The sequence below is a fragment of the Aythya marila genome (assembly GCF_965140915.1).
Source record: "Aythya marila genome assembly, chromosome: 27".
NCBI classification, from domain to species: Eukaryota; Metazoa; Chordata; class Aves; order Anseriformes; family Anatidae; genus Aythya; species Aythya marila.
In genome coordinates this window covers 2,557,562-2,583,629 of record NC_139068.1, presented here as the reverse complement: position 1 = coordinate 2,583,629, position 26,068 = coordinate 2,557,562, and the positions used below count along the sequence as shown (strand labels likewise).

General features: G+C 37.0%; 1 protein-coding gene across 2 annotated transcripts in view; it reads left to right on the top strand.

Moving 5' to 3' along the window:
- SPPL2B (signal peptide peptidase like 2B) overlaps window positions 1-25,613 on the top strand; it is a 31,747-nt gene extending 6,134 nt beyond the window's left edge. Inside the window, exons 2-15 of one of the 2 annotated variants that reach the window (XM_082780077.1) lie at window positions 666-785; window positions 1,774-1,956; window positions 2,994-3,083; window positions 3,779-3,918; window positions 4,689-4,831; window positions 5,639-5,735; window positions 5,890-6,006; window positions 9,393-9,474; window positions 10,259-10,333; window positions 10,468-10,530; window positions 11,818-11,917; window positions 13,610-13,687; window positions 15,470-15,630; window positions 17,229-25,613. In XM_082780077.1, coding sequence (XP_082636203.1) covers window positions 666-785; window positions 1,774-1,956; window positions 2,994-3,083; window positions 3,779-3,918; window positions 4,689-4,831; window positions 5,639-5,735; window positions 5,890-6,006; window positions 9,393-9,474; window positions 10,259-10,333; window positions 10,468-10,530; window positions 11,818-11,917; window positions 13,610-13,687; window positions 15,470-15,630; window positions 17,229-17,516 — 1,737 coding nt within the window. In that variant the 3' untranslated portion in view covers window positions 17,517-25,613. Of the gene's footprint in view, window positions 1-665; window positions 786-1,773; window positions 1,957-2,993; window positions 3,084-3,778; window positions 3,919-4,688; window positions 4,832-5,638; window positions 5,736-5,889; window positions 6,007-9,392; window positions 9,475-10,258; window positions 10,334-10,467; window positions 10,531-11,817; window positions 11,918-13,609; window positions 13,688-15,469; window positions 15,699-17,228 lie in introns of both variants that reach the window. The other variant, XM_082780078.1, reaches the window with a different exon arrangement.
- The last annotated feature ends 455 nt before the right edge of the window (window positions 25,614-26,068 follow it).

Here is a 26,068-nt window from a genome sequence, read left to right as displayed (position 1 = left end):
AAAAAACTCAAAAGTGAATTGTTCAGAAAGCAGGACAAAAAGTCTCTTGAATGTGAACGAAGCATTTAAAGCTTTCTACAGGGACTGCAATGGTCAGAACTTGGCTAGTCCCTAAGCACCACGTCCAACCTTTCCTTGAACACCCCCAGGGATGGTGACTCCACCACCTCCCTGGGCAACCCATCCCAATGCCTGACTGCTCTTTCTGAGAAGGAATGTCTCCTCATTTCTAACCTAAACCTCCCCTGGCACAACTTGAGGCCGTTCCCTCTAGTCCTATCACTAGTTCTCTATTAGAAGAGGCCGACCCCCAGCTCCCCACAACTTCCTTTCACTGAAGGTCAGTGTGACATGAAGTGGCACAGAAGGAAGAGGGAGGGGAACAGAATCTCCTGGTGGTGGGATTGTTGTTTTTAAAGCCATATTCAGGGAGGCTTCATTTGATTCTCTGACCAGTTCCTGTGTAGGAGGGAATCTGCCTTATGTATCTGAATTCTTTGTTTGAAGTATGATGGAAGTGATAACGAATTCCACTGTATTCCCTGCACAGACCCGGAAACTTTTTAGAGTCTTCTGTTTTTCTTTTAAGTGAAAAGCAGATGAGCTGACAGCAAGCTCTTTCATGTGACCCAAACTTCTTGTGCTGAATTTTGTTATACTTTCAGGTGTACTGCGAGTATGGAATGGTACATGTCCTTTCAGAGAAGGGGAGCAGCAAAGGAAAAGACTACTGTATCCTCTTCAACTCGCAGTGGGCCCATTTGCCACATGATCTGGGTAAAGCTGTAAGTACCTAGCTAAGTATTAAGAAAAGAATATATACAAAAATGCCTTTGTTATAGGGGAAACTTCTAATTCCTATCTTGGATTTAGTAGAATCTGAAACACCTAATTTGCTTGCTGTGCTTTGAAAAATATTTTCAGTCTGTTAAGATCTCCATAGACAGTGCTGTGATGGTGGTACTTCTTTCCAAGCAGCATGCAGAGAGTTAACTGTTTCAGGTTCAATCTTTCTTTTGCACATTATCAATTAAATGAGAATAGAACTTACCTGTGCTTGGAAAGAAGTTTTTATGTTAGTGTGATACAAAAAGATACCACATGACCTTCCTGATATCCTAAATTCATAGTTCTGTTAAGTTTAGGAATAAATACAAACTGTCACGTGTGTTCTGTGTTATCCAGAGCTGTGTAAGCTGATGACTTTTTTTCCCACTCGGTGGTGATAGGTGGCCACTTCTCATGAGACCCTCACTGTTTACAAGCAACAAATCTGGGAGATCACCATTCCTAGACAGTTCCTTTAGTACCTGTACCAAGCAGTTACCATCAACGTGCTTTTCAAATTTCCTGGATCTGTTGTAGCAGCTGTGTGGTATTCCCACTTAACATCTGGCAAGTTGAAGTCACCCTTAAGGACAAAGGCAGTTAGAGATATCCCTTAGTTCCTTATACAATCATCGGTGTCATCATCCTGGCTGGGTGGTCTATACTAGACTCCCACAAAGACATCTGCTCTGTTTGCTTTTCCCTTAATCCTTACTAAGAGGCCCTCTGCTGGGTTGTCATCAATTTACAAACTCTGTACAATCCTGCCCCTCTGTTACAGAACCACCCCACTATATTGCCTGCTCTGCCTACAGAGAGAACAACACTTGCTTCTCTGAGAATACTCTCACTTTATTGTAAATTCTAAGTTGTCTTTTAGAAACCCTGTGCTTTTTTGCTCTTGATTTTATTTTTATGTATATATAAAATATTTTTTCTTTTCAGTCACTCTTGCAGCTGCAGGATCAGACAGCATCTGTTTTGTGTTCTCCTTCTGATGTACCTGATGGGGGATTTAATAATCAAATCCCCATGGTGATGCGAGGGAATTGCACCTTCTATGAGAAAGTGAGGCTTGCTCAGATAAATGGAGCTCGTGGGCTGCTGATTGTTAGCAGAGAGAGGCTGGTAAGTCTATTTCTGTCTTTGTAGATTACTGATGCTCCTCTAGCGTTAGATACTGTCTTATTTTCAGTGCTTATTGCTGGTATCAGATGCTCCTCTTTAAATATACACACATGTTATTTATGTTTATTTTCATGCATCTTCCTGCCTTGCCTAGCCATGTGTGGAAATAATACAGCTGAAGAAAATATGAATGAAACAAGAGGATATATTAATTTAAGTAGGCAGAGTGCTGCATAGAGCCTCTGTAACATGAAGTCAAAGGCTTAGAATTTTCCTCACATCTTATGAAATACTGGAATCAAAAAGATTCCAAGCCATTCTATGGTTCTTGACTTCTCTGGGTGCCTTTACATACTGAGCTGCTAACTTCAGAGAACTGTTAATGATTTCAGGATCTATTTCTGAGTGGTAACCACCAATTCAGAGTTTAGGAACATACTGGCATAGATTATATTACTTTTTCCAAGTTGCATTACTTTATATTTGTGCTAAAGTGAATTGGCCATCTTTTTCCACTCACTCAGTTTGGTGAGGTCTTCAGGATTGGTGTGTGCAGGGCTGTTTCTCACTTCTCTCTCTCTCAGCTGCTGTTGCACAGCAATATTTCCCCTTTCTGCAATGTGCTCTCCCAGAGGCAAAACCAGCATCACACGTGGCTCAGCTCTGGCCAGCAGTGGGTCCCTTTTGGAGCTGGCTAGAACTGGGTCTGATCTGACCTGGGGCAGCTGCTGTGCTGTGCTCACAGAGGCCACCCTTGCATCTTCCTGCTACCAAGCCCTTGCCACGTGGCCCCAGTGCAGCATCTTTATAGTTGGTTTAAGATTTTTGATAAGGCATAAGCAGTATTTTTTGGTTTTGTACTGTGTTTTGGGTTATTTCTTCTGTGGTTTGCCTGTGTAAAGATAATTGTAGATTATAATTTTTCTTTGTCCCTTTTGCTTCCTTTTAATTCAGAAAATATTCTAAAAACTTTAACCCTTTTGATGTAGTCTTTGCAGAAATTAATATATTTTTGCCTGATCTGAACTGTCTTTCAGGTTCCTCCTGGGGGTAACAGGAGTCAGTATGAAGAGATTGATATTCCTGTTGCTCTGCTGAGCTATTCTGATATGTTAGATATTGGCAAGGTAAGCTCAATACTAAATACTCTATTTCATACCATCTCAAATGAGTTATTGGTCAACAGTATGTGAAGCTCATCTTAGGAGCTTTGGATCTGTAGAGTTATACTCGCAAAGACTGTGTTATATTATGTTTTATCTAGTTATGTTTTATGAAGTGTCCATCCTATACTTATTTTGGGGAGCCTTGCTTTGGAATAGTCCTAATCTGGTAGTGTACTTCGAATACCTGTTGGCAGTGGGAACACATCATCTTGGTTCACTTCAGCAGGAAGGAGTTCAACCATGTGTGATGAGGAAGCTAACTTCACAAGTATGTTAGTGGTATAAAAGAAAACAGGCATGTGTAAAGCATGTGTAAGCTCTTTCTCTGTTGTAGTATCATTATCTCTATCTTCTCTTGAACTGAGGCAGCAGAGGAAGACCTAGATGTGCCAAGGCGGTTTTGCAGAAGCAGAACTGCAGATGTCTGTAGTACTTCTAGATCACAGAGAAAGATGTCTCCTTAAATTGTGTTTATATTTGGAATCTCTGAAGGTGTTCTTCGCATTCCCTTGACACATAGCCTTTATTTTTTATTTTTTTAAATACCTTTCCTGGGAAAATGATATCAAAAACAAACTTGGGAGACTTAAAGAACAGGGTAGTTCTAACTGAAGAATGATCACTAAGTTCCTTTGAATTTGTGCTTGCCTCTGCAGAGTTTCGGCAGGTCAGTGAAAGGGGCGATGTATGCACCAAATGAGCCTGTGCTAGACTATAACATGGTGATTATATTTGTCATGGCCGTGGGGACTGTTGCAATTGGAGGCTACTGGGCGGGAAGTAGAGATGTGAAAAAGTGAGTATGGGGAATATAATATGCCAGATTTCTTCTTCTTATGCTTTTGATGGGGGCGGGATGGAACCACGGTGGTGGTGTCCTCTAAAGACATCCTGGTAGCTGTGCAGCTGATTGGAGACTCTCCATAACTGGAATGGGAAGATACTAGTGTAACATCTGAGAGCCCTTGAGCGTGGTGTATAATTTTCATGTACAGTATTTGAGTGTTTTGCCTTTTTTCAAAAAGCCAAGCATTTGAAAAACTTGAAAGGGAAATTGGATTGGAATAGGCTATTTGGGCATTTGCAAAGAGTCATTTTTAAAGGTCTTTTATGAAAATTATAGTGATTTGATTTCACTAGTATAGTGTAAAACAGATGGTTAACATATGATGTTTATTATAAATGTTTTACTGAAATTTTATGGTTACTTTTAGCAAGTAGATGGGGAGGAAATATATTCTATGCATTTCCAACATTTACTTCATGCAAGCTGATTTCAGGATTTCTTCTGAAGTTAGCAGTGTATTCTGTAGGAATTTTCAAGATTCAGAGTTGTAAGTGAATGAAAAATAGTACTCTTGGTATAACAGTTTTGTGATTACTATTACACCAGATTATTCTGTTTGTACATACATGTTAAATGTTGAATTCCACTGACTTGAGTGGAAATCTGTGCAGGTGTTGGTGTAGTGTCATCTTTTCCAAGTCCATGTAACTCTTACTGAAGTTTCAGTGCCATTTTCTTGCAGAAGTAATGGTCTGATTATAGCCATATTACTCTTTCAGGCGATACATGAAGCACAAACGTGATGATGGGGCAGAGAAACATGATGATGAAACAGTTGATGTGACTCCAATAATGATCTGTGTATTTGTAGTAATGTGCTGCTCAATGCTGGTCCTCCTTTATTTCTTCTATGACCACTTAGGTACTCTTAAGTTGTATTTCTATTGATACATTTTCAATGCTACTAGGCTGCCATTGCTTCAAGAACAATTTTACTGTAGAAGTGATTATGAAACAGCTGTTTTCTACCATCTTTTCTCATTGCTATATGATTTAAACACTTTAAGAAAATCCTCAGAGTAGACCTCTGTACCTACTTTAGTAAGGTTGGATTTGGTATTCATAGCACTTCTTTCAAATATTAAAATCTGTTAAGTAGAATAAAAGGTGTAAGACGCTAAGTCTGCATTTTTATCAAAGGATTTCTCAAACCTATACTCTCCTTTCTATTATTATTCAAGTTGATTTTTCTAGCTTTATAAGTAAGGTAAGCATCTATTGATTACTTTTTATCAAATTAAAGAAAGAACTTGCAACCTTAACACCCTGAAACTTCCATTCTCCTATTTCTGAGGAAGCTATGAAAGATGCATACCAGCTGTGTTAATTCCTTTTGTTACTGAGTGATTTTAATTGTTCCCTTACTACATTTATGTGTACCAATTGTGAGAAGATGAACACTTCACAGTAAATTGTCTCTGGCTTCTGATTTAAAGCTTACTTTAAAAATAGTAGCCAGGAGCTTTTGATCTGTTAAAGTAGCTGTTGCATAAAGTACCCGAGTAAACTAACCTGCAATTAGATATTTAAAGAGCATAAATCTAATCAACAGTTATTTGAAGTCTGCTTAATTTTCACTGATGAAATTTAAGCCTTACTCAGGCTTTTTGATTGAAAGAAAGTATCTCTTACCTTATCCTTTGTGGACTTACTATTTTTTATTTGTCAGTCTATGTTATCATAGGAATATTCTGCCTGGCTGCCTCAATTGGACTTTACAGTTGCCTGTCTCCTTTTGTAAGAAGATTTCCCTTGGGAAAGTGTAGGTATGTGACAACTTGTAAGTTCTTTAATGGGAAAAATTAAATTTATAGTATAGGGTAATTAAGGGATTTACAGGGTGATTTTGTGTTTCAAAACGTTTATGAAGGAGGAGGGCAACTACATATATAATTGTACCCATTTGTGTTTCATTTTCAGAATCCCAGACAACAACTTGCCTTATTTTCACAAGCGTCCACAGGTCCGGATGTTGCTGTTGGCAGTATTTTGTATCTCTGTCAGTGTAGTCTGGGGAATCTTCAGAAATGAAGATCAGTAAGTGTATATTTTAATTTCTATGCAAGAAGACCATAATCTATACTATGTTATTGCCATCTGTAGAAGCTTAAACCTATCCAGAATCTAGGAGTTGGAAGAAATTAGACACTTCTATTGATTACTTTTTGTCAAATTACAGAAAAAACTTGCAATCTTAACACCCTGGAACTTCCATTCTCCTATTTCTGAGGAAGCTGTGAAAGATGCATACCATCTGCGTTAATTCATTTTGTTACGGAGTAATTTTAAGTGTTTAAAAAAAAAAAATAGATATAAAATTCATAGTTGCTCTTGATGTACTTCATCTTTTTCTCATTGGTCTAAGTTACAGGAAAATGTCTCTCGCTATACCTGAGTTTCTTCCATAAAATTCAGGCTTCACTGGTTCTGGATTCCCAGCCAATATTCTGACTGGTTTCATGCAGCTTTTCACAAGTGGTATAGAAGTTTGGGTACAAGTTGTCTAATTTATTTCTTTAGGTGATGGTCCACATGTGAAATTTTTCTGAGAGAATAAGACCTATGACAATTGTCAGATCTTTAGAAAATGGTTTACTCATGCCAGACAGTTGAGGGGAGCTATGTCCAGTGTTGCTGTGGTACCTACATTTACAGCATGTAAATTACAGCATGTTCATTCTTCTTACTGCTTCAGTTAAAAGGATTCTATCACAGGTTCCATGTTAGAACTGACATGTTGGCTTTAGTTTCTGCTGTTAGTACTGAACGTGTCTTTCTTGTCTTGAATGCCTTTTATTGCCTTTGTGGGGTCTGTTTTCTGTGTTAAGGCTTTGGATCATTCACTGACAAAACTCAGAAGGCATCAACTCTGAACCTCTTTTAGAGCAATAAGGAACCAGTGTCAGACTGAGAAGTACAGAAATGCTATAGTGCCATTCCAACCTGTGATAATTAGGACTGGGAAACCCTTAATCTTCTGCCTCAAAGCTGGAGTGGATTTGAAGCGTCCTGCACAAAGCTTCATCAGCAGGTACTCAGGTATTGATCAGAGGATCACAGAAGCATAATGTCTCATCTGCATCTAGTCTCTAGCAGTTACAGGGAAACACTAGTGTTCCATATCTCAAGTCCTACTTCTGTTTCATCCTAGCTATCGAGTAAAACAAAAAGCTTTAGTTCTTCTAGACTTAACTTGCAAAAACTTGCCCTTGAAAAATTCTTCCCTTCACTGAGATTCCTAGACAGCTTTTCAGCAGTGTTTTATCCAAGGAAAAGACCACTAGTAGCCTCTGAAAGGATAAGTACATCTTTCTTTCTGCGGATGATTCACTCTGTGTTTGCTTTGGAGAGTGTGTCAAGTTGAACCAGTTTCTTTTAGGACTGGCATATGAAGAATTATTCCATCAGGAAGTGTGATAATAAGTAAGGTGGTTCTTAATTACTAGTATTAACCAAGAATTAATCTGTTTTTTCCATCCTGTTTTTTGTTGGTGACTATACCACCAGCAACCATAGCTGCATTTTTATGGTTGCTAAAATGTAAGAGCAGTGTGTATTGTAAATGTGAGACAAGGTATGTAGGGAGAGAGAAAAATGTTCTGTTAGAACTGTCACAGGTTTTAGTATAGCTAGTTTTATTCTCTATTCACTAATTTCTTTAAAGAGCCAGTACGTTACTAGTTTGTAATAAATGGGTATAAACTCCAGTATTTTTTCATCAGCATTATAAATCTAATCATTCATGGAAAAAATAATTCCAGGTATTGAAAAGGATTGGAAAAAGTAGAATTTGAAAAGCAGCTACTGGCAGCAAATACATATGAAAATTTGCTGTGTGAGGTTAAATGCACTCTGAGGTAGTTATGTGTTCAAAGACTGTTTGATTGCTCTGAAGAAATCGGAACAAAGAGGATAAAGGCAATTAGCTTGTCCTAAACTAAATTGCTGAGTATGAATTATATCTTGTTTTAAAATCTTAGTCTTACAACCAAGAGATTAAAGAATGTCGTATCTATGTGCTAGATGATAGACTAAAACATGGGTAGTTTGGACCAAAAAAAAAAAGCAGAATTACAGAATGTTTGAGGTTGGAGGTCCTGTGATCCAACCACCCTGCTCAAGCAAGTCAACCTGGGTCCAGTTGCCCAGGACCATGTCCAGATGACTTTTTTTTTTTTTTTTTATATCTCCAAGGAGAGAGACTCCCCAGCTGCCCTGGGCAACCCGTGCCAGTGCTCATTCACCTGAACAGTGGAAAATGAGAATATTCTGTGATTCAGTTTTTGCTTGTCACTTCTCGTCCTATCACTTGGTGCCACTGAAACAAGTACGGCACCTTTGCGCCCTCCCTTCAGATACTCATGTACATTGATAAGATCTTCCCAAGCCGCCTTTTATCTAGGCTGAATAGTCCCATCTGCCTTTCCTCGTAGGAGAGATGCTTCAGTCCCTCCACCATCTCTGTGAGCCTTTGTTGGAGTCTCTCTAGTAGCTCCATTTCTTGTACCGAGGAGCCCAGGACTGGACACCACACTTAAGGTGGACCTAAGGCTGAGTTAGAGGGGAAAGATCACCTCCCTCAGCCTGCTAGTAACACCCCTCCTAATGCAGCCTAGGATACCATTGCTCACCTTTGTTGTAAGATCATATTTCTGATTCATATTCAACTTGGTGTCCACCAGCACCCCCAGCCTCTTCTCTGCAAAGTTGCTTTCCAGAAGGTTGGCCCCCAGCATGTGCATGGGGTTCTTCTTCCACAGTTGGAGGATTTTGCACTTTCTCTTGTTGAACTTCATGATTTTCTTTTCAGCCTGTTTCTCCATCCTGTTGAGGTTCTTTTGGGTGGCAGTACAACCTTCTGGTATGTCAGCCACTCCTCCCAGCTTTGTCTCATCTGTAAACTTGCTGAGAGTACACTCAGCCACATCATCCAGATCATTAATGAAGAAGTTCAACAGGATTGGACCCCATGTGGATCACTGGGGTACACTGCTGGCTATTGGCCTCCAACTAGACTTTGAGTCACTAATCACCACCCTCTGGGCCTGGTCTTTCAGCTGGCTTGTACCTCCTTGTCTGCCCATCTATATGGGCATATATAAATGTATCAACAGCTTTCTATGGGAAAATTGTGGAAGACACTGTGTAGAAAGCCTTCCTGAAGTCCAGATAAAGTATCTGCTGTTCATATAATGAAAGTCATTTACCTTGTAGAAGGTTATCAGGTTGGTCAAGTACAACTTCATGTTTGTAAGTCCATGATGACTACAATGTTGATTGCAAACAAGAGCTTGTAATAAAATTTTTATTTTGGTTTGGTTGCTTTATTTACTTTTTTTTCCCCAAGCAGGTCCTTAGTGAAAACAGCTTGGTCTGACTGTCCTGCTGCTTCCTGCATAAATATAAATTTTCTCTTCCTTTAGGTGGGCCTGGGTTCTGCAAGATGCTTTAGGAATTGCTTTCTGTCTTTACATGTTGAAAACAATTCGCCTGCCTACATTTAAGGTATGGATGTTAAAGAGATATTAAATTTTGGTTTACTTTATCTACTACAGCAGTGTGATCCAGTGAACTTCTCATCCATACAGTTATGATTTCATGGTATAGGTCTTTGATTTAAACACAAAAAAATGCTGAAACACCATATGATTCAGATTTTACTAATTGTGATTACTTCATAAAGACTTGTTTCTTGAGATCTGTCAGATGTAATTTTTCAGTCCTTCTCAATGTCATTTTGCTGGAAATCGGATATGAGTAGCTTCCACCACTCTGTTTTGTTTTTCCCTTAATTTGACATAAGATGGATGCAATGTTCTAATTTTCAAATCTTCTAGAACTTAATCAGTATTCTAAAATAAAAATTAGTGTTAGTCATTTAGTTGCTTCTTAGGCAGCTCTTCAAACTCTTTTCCAAGTTATCTTCACCTATAAATCTGTTCCCCTGTAGAAATTGGCTGAGATAGTGTAGATGCTGTTTCAAACTATGCCTAGCATCATTCAGAGAAAATGCAAAAGTTTTTAGTATCTCCTAACAAATTGAAACAATTTTCAGATTTTATAGGATAAAGAATTTGAGGGACTAACATAACTTTGTATCTGAGAATTATATTCTTGCTGCATGCAAAATGAGATTCTTCCATTTAAAATATTTAGGAATTGAGAAAAATTAGGGTGTCTTGTTTAGTCCTAATTTTTTATTCTGAATACTCAAGCTGCTGAATATATGCTGCTGGTAACTAATGCATAGTATATAAATACACACCAATTATCTTGTCTCTTCTTCCAGGGTTGCACCTTGCTCCTCCTGGTTCTTTTTGTCTATGATGTATTCTTTGTATTTATCACACCTTTTCTAACAAAGGTAAGTAAAGTATTTTTCTGTTGCCTGCTGCAGACAGAGCAAAAGGTAATGACATGTTTCACTGTGTATTCCTAAATAATCCCTGGCCTGCTGATTGATGTGCTGATTTAAAATTTTGCCATTTTTTTCTTTAGACTGGGGAGAGTATAATGGTGGAGGTAGCTGCAGGCCCATCTGATTCTGCCACTCATGAAAAGGTATTGTATGTAGTCTGAAAAGTATGCATTAACTTCTAGCTATTAAGCTTTCAACTTCTGTAAAACTCAAAGACTATGGGTCTGAAATGGATATGCCACTCACAGAATTTTACATGGAAATAAGCACTCCTAAGCTCTCTGGAAATCTACAAAAGAAACAGGACCAAGCAGACTTCTAGTGACTCTTCATGATAGCTTTGGTCTTCCTTTGTCTTGCTTTTAAAGAGTTTCGGTAAAAGGAAGCTGGTTAGCTCAGTTTCATAAAAGTATGTGAGCATATTTGTAATATAATTTCTAATGAAGCATATCCATTTTAACCTGAAGAGATTAAATGCATATGATGTCTCTTTCCTACCATCCAGCCCCCCCCAGTTTTGACAATTGTTTTATGAAAACCTGAAGCTAGGCAAAGGAGAGAAACACAAACTGGAGATAGAAAACAGAAGTCAGAATTCAACACTTCTGTACCCTTTGACTACAGCCAGCTGCATGCACAGAGCTGTACAACGTGATGTGGCTGAGTTGAGGAAGAAAGTAGGTGAGATGTAGAAAATGACGAGTTACAGTGTAGAAAATAAGTATGAAGTGAATCTGTAGGAAAACCAGTTTTGTTTAAATTAGTCTAGTCTTTTGCTCCCACTTTAGTTCAAATTTTACACACAATTAATTATATGGAAGAATAATTATACTATAAGTAGATACAATGATTTTAACACTAATATAAGCAAAATATATTTTCTTTAATAGTCTAATATAGAAATATGTTTGCACTGAACCTTGTCATACTGTGCCTCAACACTGCAAGTTGTGTAATAAACAAATGTTAGAATACACACACAAAAAAAAAAAAGTCTCAAAGTGATTGGAGAAATTACTTTTTAAAGGGTTTCCTAAGTCTTTGCTCTTTTGATACATCCATTGCAACCAGTAGAACCAAACAAAGCTATTTCTTATACATGTGGCAGCTTGTCTAATTTTGTTTCTACAGTTAAACCAGAGTTGATACCTACGACATGTGAGGACTTTGACATTAATATAGAGTATTTTGAGATGTGCATCATACTACAAGTTGTCTTGGCCATTTGTTTTTAATAGTATTTCTTCACTCCCATCTTAACTGTATTTTTATTGTTGTCAGTAATGAGATGTATAATGTTTAAAAAAAAAAAAAAAGATGTTTTTGCTATATCTGTGTAGCCTTTAGGTCCAGTACAACAGTAACAAGTTCTGGTGTCAGTATGTAGAGAAGAAAGCTTTTCATAAGGATTATGTCTCTTTCTTTCTAAGCTCCCAATGGTCCTGAAGGTTCCACGACTGAACTCTTCACCACTGGCTCTGTGTGACAGGCCTTTTTCTCTCCTAGGATTTGGAGACATTTTAGTTCCAGGTATTTCTTGTTTAGTGTGTTAATTGTACTTGTTGCACTGTCATATTAGCTTATTCTTCTGCTTCCACTTCAAGTGGGAAGTTTGATTTGACATGTATAAACCTGATATATTTGTAAGTATACCTTTCTGTTTTTTTTTCTGCACTATTTATTCTTTCAATAAGAAATTAAATGCCTACTAATTTGATGGTTCAGTTTCACATGCAGTCAAGTCGAGAAATGTAGAGAAAACTGAAGAATTAATTCAGCAGCTAATATTACAATATAAACATTTTTAATAGTGAGATCATAGAGGAAGTGACTTGCCCATTTGCCTGTGATTTGAGTGCACATATACCCCACTATTCAAAACTTTGTTGTTTTGTTAGTAACAATGGACATTCATTGTGTGAATACCTCACTTTCTCTACTTACCTGCATCTCCAGCATCATAACGGTCTGTTTGAAGACTGCTCTGGTTCTTATAGGTTGTATTAAAATGAAGCTTCCAGTTTGTCAGGTTGATGATCTAGTAAGCCACTTGAAGCCATCCCCATCCATAGGTTGCCAAAATGCAAAACAGGCTGTGATGACAGCAATTTACAACATGAACATTTAGAACATTTGGTTGAAGCCATCTCTTGTCATGTGTTCAGTCATCAGAGAGCTGTCTCCACCTTTACTGTGCATTAGCTGCCACTGAGTGCTCTGTCCATGTTTCTTCCAGTACTATGCCAATTCAAAAGCATCTCAATATACTACAGCACTTGGCAGAGTAGATTTGCAGTTGCTATTGGTTTGAAAAGCTCCAGAACTCATCTCTGGGTACATGTGGATGTTATGGACAATTCACCTGAAAATAAAAAAGGAAATTCACCAGTAATTAGAGTTCAAGAAGTGCTTCCCATTTGCACTGTGACCTCCCTTCTGCCTGCTTTCTAATTCATTGTCCCCAGGATCATTTATTTCCAAGCTTCAGAGTTGAACTAAATCTTACACAAGGAGCTTGATTATCCGAGGAACTTGGATAATCTGAGATTAAGAGAATTATCTACATTCTAGTGATGAAACATACTGTGGACAATTCATCTAGCAGCATTCTTTCTGTGAATAACTTATTTTTCACTAGCTGCATAATCTTCTGTGGTACAATTGTTAACTCTTGCTGCATTTGATTTGCCAGAGCAATTACTTTTTTCTTTTTGTTGTTGTTTTTGTTTCTTGTTTTCTTTAAAATACATGAACAAACAGGTTCATGTGCATTGCTTTGAAACTTACTTTGTTTCATTTTAATCAAGAACTCTTTAAAAAAAGCACACAAAAGTACTGTGCATTTAGCCTTGATTTCTACAGAACCAAAGTTTCTGCAATCCCTGGTTTCAACAAAATTCAGCAAAACCTGAGACAATTATATTCTTACAAGTTTCATGGAAAAAAATCTATTTAAATGGGGTGGGGTGGAGAGGGATCCTTCCCACAGGAGGGAAAGGCAGAAGCATATTAATAAAAAGTATTAAGTTAAGGGTAACTTTGACTATTTATGTAACTGTTCTGTAAGCTGTGGGGCTTACTGAATGATGCTGTTCTTAAATAGTGGAGTACCAAAGTATTGGAAAAAAAAAATCTTAAAAGTTCATAGATAATTTGATATACGTTTTCATTTATCTCAATGCATGAATGGGTTGAAAATGTAATTGTTCTTTCCTTTCCTAGGTTTACTGGTAGCCTACTGTCATAGATTTGATATTCAGGTCCAGTCATCCAGAGTCTATTTTGTAGCCTGCACAATAGGTATGTTTGACACTTAAACATGATATCTAGAGGAGTCACTCCCTTCAAAAGCATACTATTGATCTCATACTATGTTGTTTTTTGATCATTCTGCTCCATTCATTATTAAACAAGTAATAAAGCAAATAAAACTGTTCTTTAAAGGCTAGACCTTCTACTACTGAATTATGACATCACTTTCTTGAGCTGCCTTGTCTGACATAAATAAAGGAAACTACTTCTGATCACGATTTGTGTAACTGTAACCCCTACATGTATTCTTACATGTTCTTAGCTACTCATTCTGGCTTCTTGATTAAAGATTTTTTTTGAGTTGGTGGCATATGAAAATTCAGGTTCAAGGATATTGACTTTGTTCTTTTTGTGTGTTCTAAAAATCCGTGATTTATGATGTAATGAAGTATTTTGTAATGGATATAATACCTCCAAATGGATTCCAAATTGGTTTCAAATTTCAGTTTGTAGAATCCAGAGTTGTACACCATGGGCTTCAAGGTGACTGACAAATGCTATCTTAACTTCTAACACAGCCAACAGAAACCTGTATTTATGCTATCAAAGACTTAGAATATTTGCAGTTAATATCATAAACTTAGGGGAAAATGCTTTAGAAATTCTTGCAAATATAGATTCTTAAAGACTTAAAGCAGAATTAGAGTAGAAAATTTTAGACAACTTCATCTCATAGGTTCTTAAAGTAACCTGTTGTCTTGCCTGGTACTTTCAAAACATCTTTACAACATTTTCCTATCAATTTCGGTATCTGTGAAGAGTCAGCAGTGTTATTGCAGCAATAAAAACTAACCACATACTGCACTGTATTAGTAAAATTAGAGTCAGCAGGATGAGAGAAGTGATTATTCCCGCAGTTTGTCATTTGAGACACTGATGTGCTGGAATAAATCCAATGCAGGCCACTAAGATGGCTGGGTGCTGAAGCACGTGATGCTCAAAGAAGAGAATGCAAAGGGGAAATTCTTTTGCTGTCTAAAGCTACCTAATGTGAGGTAGCTGGGAAGACATAACCGGACTTCTCTTGCAAGCGTGCAGGGCGAAGATGTGAGGCAATGGACTTAGGTCATAAAAACCAATATTTCAGTTAAATACAAAGAACTATCAATTAAAAAATAAAAAAATAAAAAAAAAAAAATGGATAAAACCATTGAGTATTCCAATAATCTTACTTGTGAACAAAAATCAGTTAGTTTTAGCTTCCTTCTGAAAATTTAATTGAAAATAATTACAATATAAATCCTAAATGCTTCTGTTCCGCTTTTCTGCGGAATACAAGCAGTAATTTAAAACAAAATAATAAATTATACATCTGGTTTTTTAAGTTATGTTGCCATGTAGTAAGAAGCAGTCAAAGCCAAACCAAGTATATAATATAATGGTCAAAATAATTGTCTCTATCTGAATTCATAAATATAATAGGAGAAATAAAATATTTGTTTATTTTGTTTCTCTAAAACTGTTTAAGATATTGATTTAATCACACAGCATGGACTAGGTCAATCACACTACTTTCACATTGTACTACCTACTCAAATACACATTGTATTTGAGATACCAGTAGTATCTCAAAGTAGTAGTTGAAGTTTATAGTGTATGTATAATGCTTCTGTTTAAAAGCCTGAAAAAAATTTGGAGAAGTTGCTTTATGTACTTATTGGAAAAAAAAAAAAAAAAAAATCCTGTTAAAACGCTTATTTAGCTATTTAATTGTTTTTTCTTAAGCAGAGCTATAGCTGATTTTTTTTTTCTGATTTTGTTTCCTTCCAGCATATGGCATAGGCCTTCTTGTGACCTTTGTCGCCTTGGCATTGATGCAGATGGGCCAGCCAGCTCTCCTCTACTTGGTGCCCTGCACTCTAATCACGAGTTTTGCTGTGGCTCTTTGGAGAAAGGAGCTTGCAATGTTCTGGACGGGCAGCGGCTTTGCGGTGAATACCAGTTTGATATGAGTGTCTTCAAGAAATACTATTATTATAAAAACCTAACTAGAATTAAAGTTGAGTAAAATATTGTAGTATTATCCACCAAAACCAAAGATTTTTGTTTTGCTTGATTGTTACTTTTTTGCTTCAGTGATGTTTTCATTTTCTTTCTTTTAATATTAATGTTAATATTAATGGCCATGTAAACTAGCTAGTGAAAAGTAAAGTAGACCCTGTCTGTCCTTCATTCTGACACAATTTTTACTGGTTTGATCTTTGTTGAAAGTATTATTACTGTTGTGGTAAGTAACTCCTTAATACTTATCTTCATATCTTTTTAGTAGCCTACAGCTTATGAAGATAGAGATCTAGATCAGTTCATAATAGATTGCTTATAGTCCCTTAAGTTTTACAGAAGGTAGTGCTTCTCTTTTCATGGTTCTTCAGTAAGAACATAAACTTTAGGACTGGTTGAGTTGGCAAATACTGTTTCTTATTACAGGAAGCTAAGTAGCATGCAGTTAGTTGAGTTGGGATTGCAGTCCTTTGTATGCCTTACACAGGTCATGTTTCTGGAAAACTGTCACAACTGATGAATCAAGAAATAGGGACTAAAACCGCTACTAATGTGTCACAGAAAGGTTGCAATCAAAGAAATGAAAGGCATTGTCAGTTTTTTACAGACATGTGATAGCAAGAGACCCAGGAGGATCTTAGCAAATAAAAGTTCTTCCTATTCAGAGAACACTTAAAAATAATACAGAAATTCCTGCAACTCTGATTTAGAGAAATAGTATTTCCTGGTTACAAATCTTTTAGGCATTTCACTACTGTTCTGTGTTAGCAACCTAGCACAAAGACACTTTAATAGTATTAAGGGTGCCAATACATTGTAGCCTCATATCTGAATTTGGAGCTTATAAAAAGGCGGAGGATTTTTTTTTTTTTTTTTGGAAAAAAAATCCATTCTGCAGATGACTAGCTAGAGCTTTAACATACAAGGTTACCAGAAGTACAATGCAGATGTATAGCATAGCAAGCAGCTACCTCTTACCATTCTTAGAAATACATATTTAAAAAAAAAAGTCAAATGTTCATCTGGAAGTTGTTCTCTATTTCTTTAGGACCATCTCATGTAATAATACCTTCCCTTCCTTAGCCTTAACAAAATTGTCTTGAAAGTTTAGACTAGAAGTCATGAATTCAAACAACAGTTTAAAACAAAACCTTTTTTAGAAGTTTAGTAACTTTTTTTTCTGCGTAGACGTGAAACTCTTTGCCAAAATTGTTGTGAATAAGAAAAGTTTACAGGGTTTTTAAAAATTATTAGACAAGTTCTTGGAAGAAAAAACTCCTGTGCACTTTAAGATGCAAAAATAGGATCACATTATGCATGTGTCCACTGCTGAAGAATAGTGAGAGATGTGCCTTTTATCTTCACCTTGTGTGACCATTTGATCTGACCACTTCACCTGATAACTGGAGGCAGTTGAAAACAGTTTTTACAAATCCTAGTGTATCTCTATATACAGTTAATACTGTTCTTGACAGCAGTGTAACAATTAATAATCTTCTTCATTCTAACTGTGATCTTCCATTTGCAGAAAGACCTACCTCAGCCTCCCTTGGTGATAGCTCCTGTCAACTGCCCTGAGCTTCCCAAAGATAGCAATGTACCAGCCTCTCAACAAGAGACAGAGCAAATGACCAATCCCACTCTCCATGTGAAGGAGCTGCATGGCCCCACCTTGACTGCAGAGGAGCTGGCTGATAATGACGCAAAGACGGAACAGTCAGAAATTTCTATCACACAGAGTGAGGAACAAGCTGGGCATAACAAGGACGACCTTGAAAGCAAATGCCTAAACCTAGAGCAAAAACAGGTGGAATAAACAATGTGATAGGAACTCCGTATCTTCTGTCACAAACATCCATGTAAAGCCAGTATGTATTTAGACTGGTTCAGTAGTATTCACCTTCATTGAGGAACCTCACTGGGAGTCTGATCATCAAACACAATGCAGAATGTTCTGCCTCCAGCTTCGGTACAGCTATACACTTCAAATATATTTCTGAAATATGGTGCTCTACAAGGGTTCTGATGTATGGATTTCAGTGATCATTTTATAAGTGAATGCCTTTGACTGATGCATTTTCATTATACCGGGGTAGTATTAAGAGTCTTTATTTACACAGTACTCTGTGCTTGTGTGGCTATTATTGCTGCTTTAGCATAGTGTAGGTTAACATGGAGGAAAAGCATTGAACAAGTCTGCTACAATGCTTAGTTAAGAGAAACATAGGTTTTTAGCACTTTGCCTACTGTCACGTTTTACTTGTCAAAGCCATTGATGCAAGGGAATGCTTTAGTATAAGCTGACATTCAGGAAATGCAGAGGATGGTTAAATTACCAGCCTCTGAAAGGATTTATACTACCGTGGTGCATTAAATGCATCTCTTAAACTTTTTTGTCTTTGTTTTTACTTCCAGGTATCTGTGTTGGCTACTAGTCTAGTTTAAAAGGCAGGATTAATGGAGCTACAGGAAGCTCTCTAAGCACTCCTATGAACTCCAGGGGCTGTCTCTGAAAATAAAGTGTTTGTCACAGAATAAGTGTATTAAGAATGTTTGCTTTAGAATTAAAATACAAGCCAGATAAATAAGAAAATAGGTAATTATATAAGCGTTGTATACGAAGCTTAATAGGCAGTACTTTCACTAGGAAAAACGTTAAAGTAAAACAGCAAAAAGAATCAGTAAAAGCTAAAAAATCCAAACTGCTGAACTTTAAGGAATGGAGTTGTGATCATTAATTCTGAAGAAAAGGGTGTTTTCATTCCCAAGGGAACACATATGGTGCTATAGTCACTCGTGATTTAGAGCTACTTGCTGCTCAGTAACTAATCAGCTGCTTCAAAGAATGTTTTGTTTTGTCCCAAGAGTAGTAAAGTGTGGCCTGTCAGGTTCCAAAATGAGGCTGTGATCTAGCCTATTATTTTGCCCCTCTTGCTAAATGACGTTGTGAAAGACTAAATTGATGAATTTAAAACTATTTGAGGTGCAAAACTATTTGAGGTACAGCTGGTCTTAATTTATATTCCTGAAAATGTGCATTTTCTTACATAACATGGTTGAACCGTTTACGCATCAGCTTTGATACACACAGATGATGAGATTTGCATATCATGTATTCAGTTTAAGAACACTTGGCTTCATCAAAGGTGTCTGTGTTCTACACTTAAATTGCAATTCCCTAAAATTTCGAACTTCAAATATTTTACATTAAAGCTGAAAAAGGAAATATGATGTGAATATCATATAAAGAATATGATTCCAAATTGCATGGAAGAAATGCTTTTCAGAGTATTTCAGGAGCCTAAAATGTCATTTACAAAAGCATCATCATTGTGTCATGATCTGAGGCAATGCTTTTAAATTAAGAGTCTCCAGTTGGCATGTTGAGTTGAATGCTGAAAGGCTCTCCTTTGAATGTCTGTCTGTTAAACTTCAGCCATTATCTCTTTGGCTAGGTCTTCCAAAAGTTTGCCCTATATTTTTTGGGTGTTTAACCTCTCTTTATCTGTTTTGCATTGGGTGGACAATATTCTTTCTCTAGAATGTGAAAGGCTTTCTGTAAAACCATACCATGGGTTCAGGATTTTACCAGCTTCTGCCTAAAGCTTCAAGCCCTGTCTGATAGATTGATTTTTAGTGGTGAGTTTCTTGAAAGGCTTACTGAGTCCTAAGGCCTGCACCACATTAATTTATGAATGGCCCGAATGGATTAGATAGTAGGATTAGAGAGATCTGGGTTATTTTTGTTTTTCTGTTTTATCTCCTCTTTAACAGACTATATTACTTTTGCCAGGGGTAATCTGAACCAATTAGTGATTAAAAAGCAACAGAGACATTTTATTGAAAATATCAGCCAGCTGGACTATGCCTTAATTTAAACCATTGTACAAGTATGTATATTAAAAATACAATCCTGTGTTTAAATAATGAACTTGACAAATAGTGATAAAACGAATTTGGAGACTGACTCAAAGTTCTATGTTTTTTTTCTTGATTATATTTCAGTCATAATATTTTTGGGAGTAGTTTTTATACGCTTATGTCAGTAGTTTTTTGATGATGAAGCATTAAGATTTATCACCACCTTGAAAATGTATTTTAACATTTGTTCTCATGCAGTGTGGGGTAGGTAAGAGTTTATTTCTCAAGTTGTTTATAGCTCAATTAAAATGGAATAATTTATAACACTGATTAACTTATAGACATTCAGTAGTTGCTTTGTTCATATTTCACTCCAGATGGGTCTGCTTGTAACACATGCTTCACCTTCTTGTTTTTGATGGTTTTCCATCTAAGTGTAATATTTCTTCAAACTCCAGAGATCGATGTGGAAAAAAATAGTGCAATAATTCCAGTTAAAGTATGTAAATAATGAGTTGTATACTTTGACTATTCTAGTACTGTACAAATCAGGAGACCCTGGTGCACTAGTCTGGCTGTGACTGTTTAGACCCTGATCCCACATAGTTCAATCACTTCCATCAAAAAACAAGGCTCTGCTTTTCTGTCTTTCAAAAAACCTCCCACAGCAACTTAATGTAAAACATAGTGCTTTATAGGAAAATGTCAAGATATATTCTATGTAGCTAATTCTGATTTTTTTTATGATTGCAGATGTACATTCTCCACCAACTTGAGTTAAAAGGCTGCTTTTTAAGTAATGTTAAAGTGCTTCTTGGTTAACACAAAAGCAACCAAAAATCTTTCTTTGGATAACCACAGTAGTGAGTGTCAGATTCTTTCCTGGGTCTGAAATCACTAAATATGAGTCAGTGTGGTGGTCCAAGTGTTTGGTTTTGATTTGTCCTCCTGAAGGGTTCCACAAATTCAGCTGAAGGTAGAATGCAACCTGAAAGACCTTAGTGACTTAATGAGAGTGACAAATAAGGGAGAAGTACCCCAAATCCTGTTAGTTTGTGTGAATCTTCTTTTTCACTTGTCACAGATAAAGAGCATTTAAAACGAAATACAATAATATATCTGTTTTTAACAGTAGTAGAAAAAAGCAAAAAAAAAAAAAAAAAAAGTCCACATATGGAAGAACTATACTTGTTTATGTTTAATGATTTAATGTTATCTCTAAACTTGGACAAATGTCAAAAAAAAAAAAAATACTACTACCCATAGCACAACATTGTTCCTAACAGGTTTATTAATATAGTATTTAGAAAACATGTCATATAGAAAATTCCTCTTTTCATTTTGTTTCCTTTTTGTTTTAACCATATCAAATTTCTTTTTTTTTTTTTCTTTACCTGATAATCTTGATCTCAGTCAAGCCTTTCCTGCAGAAGCTGCTCCTTTTTGCTTACAGTAGCCACCAGTCTGTCTTTTCTTAAGAATACCTTGCAAGTCCTAATAGTGTTTTTCAGGCATGTCCATTTCCATGTTTCAATTTGGTTTTTGCATCTGTGATGCATTTCTCACTGAGAACATACAACCATAATGATAGTGCCTGTAGACTTCTAAGTATGCTGGAAAAATAGCACTGATGCTGGAGCCAGAAAAAAATAAAAAAATAAACAGAACTGAAATAACAACATTTTAAGCTTTGTTGAAGGTGACTGCATTCATCAGTCAATTAGCATGACATTGGGGGAGATATGTATTTACTTGCAGATATTTTTTCTGGGAGGTCTGATGGACAACAGAATGCTTAGAGTTTTTTTGTTGTTGTTGTTGTTTTTTTGAGGAAAAAAAGTTTTGTTTCAGAACAAAATCCATGGAACACCGTGTAAGTTCAATGCCTCTGGATATATCACACTCCAGTTCGTAGAACCTTTCTGACTTAGGAAGTTTCTCAGTTGCCTGCTTAACTGCTCTGCTTCCTATTAGATGCCTTTGGTCCTGAGGGGTTCCTTTGTTTCATTTAACTGTTTTTATACCTTCCCAGGCTAGCGAAATATAAATAAACTAAAGAATGAAATCACTCCTGTACTGGGTGTTGGCAAAAACAGTGTTGCCTTGAAGTAAATGCTTACATACAGGTCTTTTATTGTAAGACACTGCAGTTTTTGCCTGTGGTTTTGTTCCTTTCTCCCTTTTCTTTAGTCCTATGGCTGTGTAGTGCATATATTTTTGATTTCTTGCACTATACTGGATGTTTAGGATGTTAAGCCCAGTAATATTACTTATTAGTGGCAGCTTCATTGATAATTTTAAGTGATTAATTTATATACATATGCTTTCATCATTTGCCACGTTATTTGTAGTATATTCCTATGTGTACATAAGCTAGCCAAGCCATAATGCACAACTAGTGTATAGCAATACATGGCACACCTTACTTTGGCACAAGCACAAATAATGTATGCCAGATGTGCTGGCAGATCCAAGCATTTGTCCATAGCTTGGGGGGGATGCCTTTTTTTTTTTTTTTTTTTTTTTTTTTGACAAATATAGTCTGTGATGTTTTTAAAAAAATCTGTGTAAGGGCTGCACATTGAGGAAAAAATTAGGACATTTAGGAAAGCATTGTGATCGGAAGTTCAGAATACAGAATAATAGAATGGAATTAGATTGAATCATAGAATCTAGAGTTATAGAATAGGATGGGATTGGAAGGGGCTTTGGGGACCACCTACTTCCAACCCCCTGCCATGGGCAGGAATGCCACTCGCTAGATCAGGTTGCCCAGGGCTGCATCCAATCTGGCCTTGAAAACCTCCAGGGCTGGGGCATGCAGAACCTCTCCAGGCACCCTGTTCCAGTGCCTCACCACACTCCAAGGGATGAATTTCCTCCAAACATCTAATCTAAATCTACCGGTTTAAAACTATTCCCTCTTGTCCTATTATTGTCTGCCCTAGCAAAAAGTTGTTCTCCATCATTTTAAGAGCAAAATTTGTATACGGAAAGGCTGCACTGAGGTCCCTCTGGAGCTCTCTCTTCTGACAGAACATCCCCAGCTCTCTCAGCCTTTCTTCATAGGAGAGGTGCTCCAGCACCTCTCTATGATCATCTTCATAACCCTCAGGACCCCTTCTAACAGCTCCATGCCCTTGTTTTGCTGGGGGCCCCAGACCTGGATGCAGCAGCCATGTGGAGCCTCACAAGGGCAGAGCAGAGGGGCACAATCACCTCCCTCCACCTGCTGGTCACTCCTCTGTTGATGCAGTCCAGGATGCAGTTGGCCTTCTGGGCTCCAGGCACCCACCCTTGGCTCACGTTGAGCTTTCATCCACCAGAACCCCCAAGCCCTTCTCTGTAGGGCTGCTCTCAATGAGTTTTTCACCCACTCTGTACTTATTTCTGGAATTGCCCCAGCCCAGGTGCAGCACCTTGCACTTGGACTTGTTGAGCCTCATTAGGTTCAAATGAGCCCTCTTTTCTGTCTTGTTCAGGTCCCTTTGGATGGCATCTCTTCCTTCTGTTGTATTGACCAACCATACTACTCAGCTTAGTGTCATTTGCAAACCTGCTGAGGGTGCATTGGATCCCATTGTCTATGTCATAGTTAAAGATACTAAACAGCACTGGTCCCAAGACGCATCTTCTCTTACAAATAATGTTTTGGTTTTGTTTTACTAATTTAAAAATCGCGAGTTCTGTGGACAGAAACCATGTCAAAACACTTGTTAAATAGATGTAGTGCTCCTTCTACTGAGATAAATCTTATCTTTTGATTTAGTACATTTAAGTAACATGCATGGGACCAAGTCTATGGGAGGAGATAACCATGTTTCTCTCTAACTGGTAGTTAACGACAGTGGTATGCATGTGCTAGTGCAAATAGCTCTTGCCTATTTGTCTTCAACTCGTGCTTTGTCACTGACCTCTCAAGATTGGAATAGAATAGTTAAGTTGGAAGGGACCTTCAGAGAACATCTAGTCCAACTGCCTGACCTCTTCAGGGCTAACAAAAAGCTAAAGCATATTGAGAGCATTGTCCACATGCCTCCTGAACACTGGCAGGCATGGGGCATCAACCACCACACGGGGAAGTCCCTGTTTCATAGTGCACTTGAAGCACTCTCTGCACTAGTCCATTAACATTATCTTTTCAGATAATGTGTCTTAACCATCAGATACCATCGCCCACCCTGACTCCTGCATTACGCATTGCATTCATTGTGTGGGACTGTCTCATTCCAACATTTCCAACAAATCTTTTCCATCCTAGAAGTTACTGACAGCATACAAGGTCCAATACATTCAGTTTGGCAATATGTGAAAACAGAACCATTTTCTGAAAGATACAGATTTTCAACCCTGACTGTGGATGATCTACTTATTATTTTTATCACTTTATTTCACTTTTTCAAATAGTGCAGTGCTGGAGGAACTGAAGATCTGTTAACGTGCTAGCAATGTTTGAACAATGTTATCATTTCTTTATTAAAAGTGAATTACCAGTGCTCTGTATGTGGAACATCTGGGAGAATGCAGGCAAAAAGAGCAGTATAAAGAGAATTTCTGAGATAAGACTAGAGAGGAAAACACACATTTGTTGAACGCGTGTTTATTGGGTGCTTGTTAGTAGCTTCTTTTAGGGAGTAGGAGGTAACAGTAGAATAGTTTAAAATGTCCGATGTCTTTGTGGAAGGTCTTTGCAATAATGTTCAACTAATTGTGTATAGGCTAGTGTTATGAAGACTGCAAACTCAAACGGTTATTAATTTTAGTGCTTGCAAATGCATACCTTTATAGTCAAGAGGAATAAACTTTAATGCTCTTGTTTCATGAAGTGCTGAAGGAAGCTTTTGTGTTTCAAAAGCTGATACCTTTTTGTTATTGAAAATCTTCTTTGCTATTGGCACCTAAATAAATAAATAAATAATAAAAAATTAAATTCCAGCTAAGAAATTTTGCCAGGGTAAGAAGATTGTGGCATAAAAGCTCCATTCAAATATTTCCCCTGCACAGTGGCTAGGAATGCCACATGCACTGAAGCTGTCAAAATAAAATGCAGATGGGACCTAAAGAACAAGGAATTTAGTTCCTTATAAAGATATAGTCAGTCCTCAATCGTTGCATCAGGTATGGTGATAAAATGAACATCCTTCCCTGATTTTATCTTGTCTCTCATTTATCTCGTCAGATAGGCAGTCACACACAGTATGAATATTAGTTCCACAGTTTTAATTCACTGGATTGCTGAAATGTAGACAGCCTGTTAGGAATTGTAATTCTCTCCCTTCAAGCAAACTGTAGCAGGCATGGTGTTTGCTAGATGATGATTTGCAAAATTGGTGCATGGTATCTACAAGGATAGATAAATTGGTAGTTTTGTGACTTGTATCTATGATACAAGTATCTTGTATCTATGGTACAAGTAAGATTTTAGTTGTTACTATTGTTTGCAAACAATAACAGAGAACTGAACATGTCATGTTACTACTGTCTTCCTCTGCTGACAGTAGAATAGAGCCATTGCAAAACTCGAGAGGAAAAAGTAGTGTCCAAGTAGTAAAAGACACTTTTGGTGAATGTTTTCTGTTTTTCTGACGTTGTAGGTCTTACTGTACTACTTGCATCAGATCTTCCATTCAGTCTAGGTGGGTTCTTTCCCATATAACTATAGAACTCATCATGGTTTTGATATCAGCCTCTCCATCTGAATGATTTAGTCCTGTAGCCAATTGCACAGCATATCATAATATATAATTTTATATATTTAAATATATTGTAAGACACAGCATCTCCAGTGATCAATGTAGATTTGTTTCTTCCCTCTGTGATGTAACATGGGGAAAATCCTATTTCATAATTAACAGTGGGAGAAACAGAATCTGATGACAAGAGATAAAAAATATCCCAAGGGTTTCTGCAGAGTGATTGTTTTGTTTTGTTTTGTTTTCCATGGAGTAATTTAGCCTATTTCAGGCATACATCTATATGGTAACAGAAAACAATCCTAAAAAAAAAAAAAAATCAACTGAAATTGCAGTGTTGTTTTTTTTTCTTCTTCTTCTATTTTGCCTTTTAAAAACATTGGAATTTACCTTAGCCTGTTTTAGTTTAATAATGTAAAAATTTTCTAAAACTGTAAAATAAAGTTACTTAACTTTTGAACTGAATTTTGCTATTTTTTTATCATTGTTGTGTTTGAAATCCAGTTTACTTTTATTCTTTGCACTAAAATATGATATTTTTTTGTGTGTGTGATTTAAAAGATCTCAGAAGCTGCTCACAGCTTCAGTCTTGAGATGGATTACATGCAAAATTCTTGTCTATGGTCTTTCAAGTCTTGCCCATTGCATTTCAAGTCTCCTGCTCATATGAAAGACTCAGAACAAATCTCTGTCTAAATGAGTAATCAAGCTTTCTTTCTGCCTCTGATTCTAACCCTGATGGGATTATTGTGCAGATAAAACCAATGAATTGCACATTGTGCTATTGCTTGGAAAGAAAGTTGGGTACTTTGCA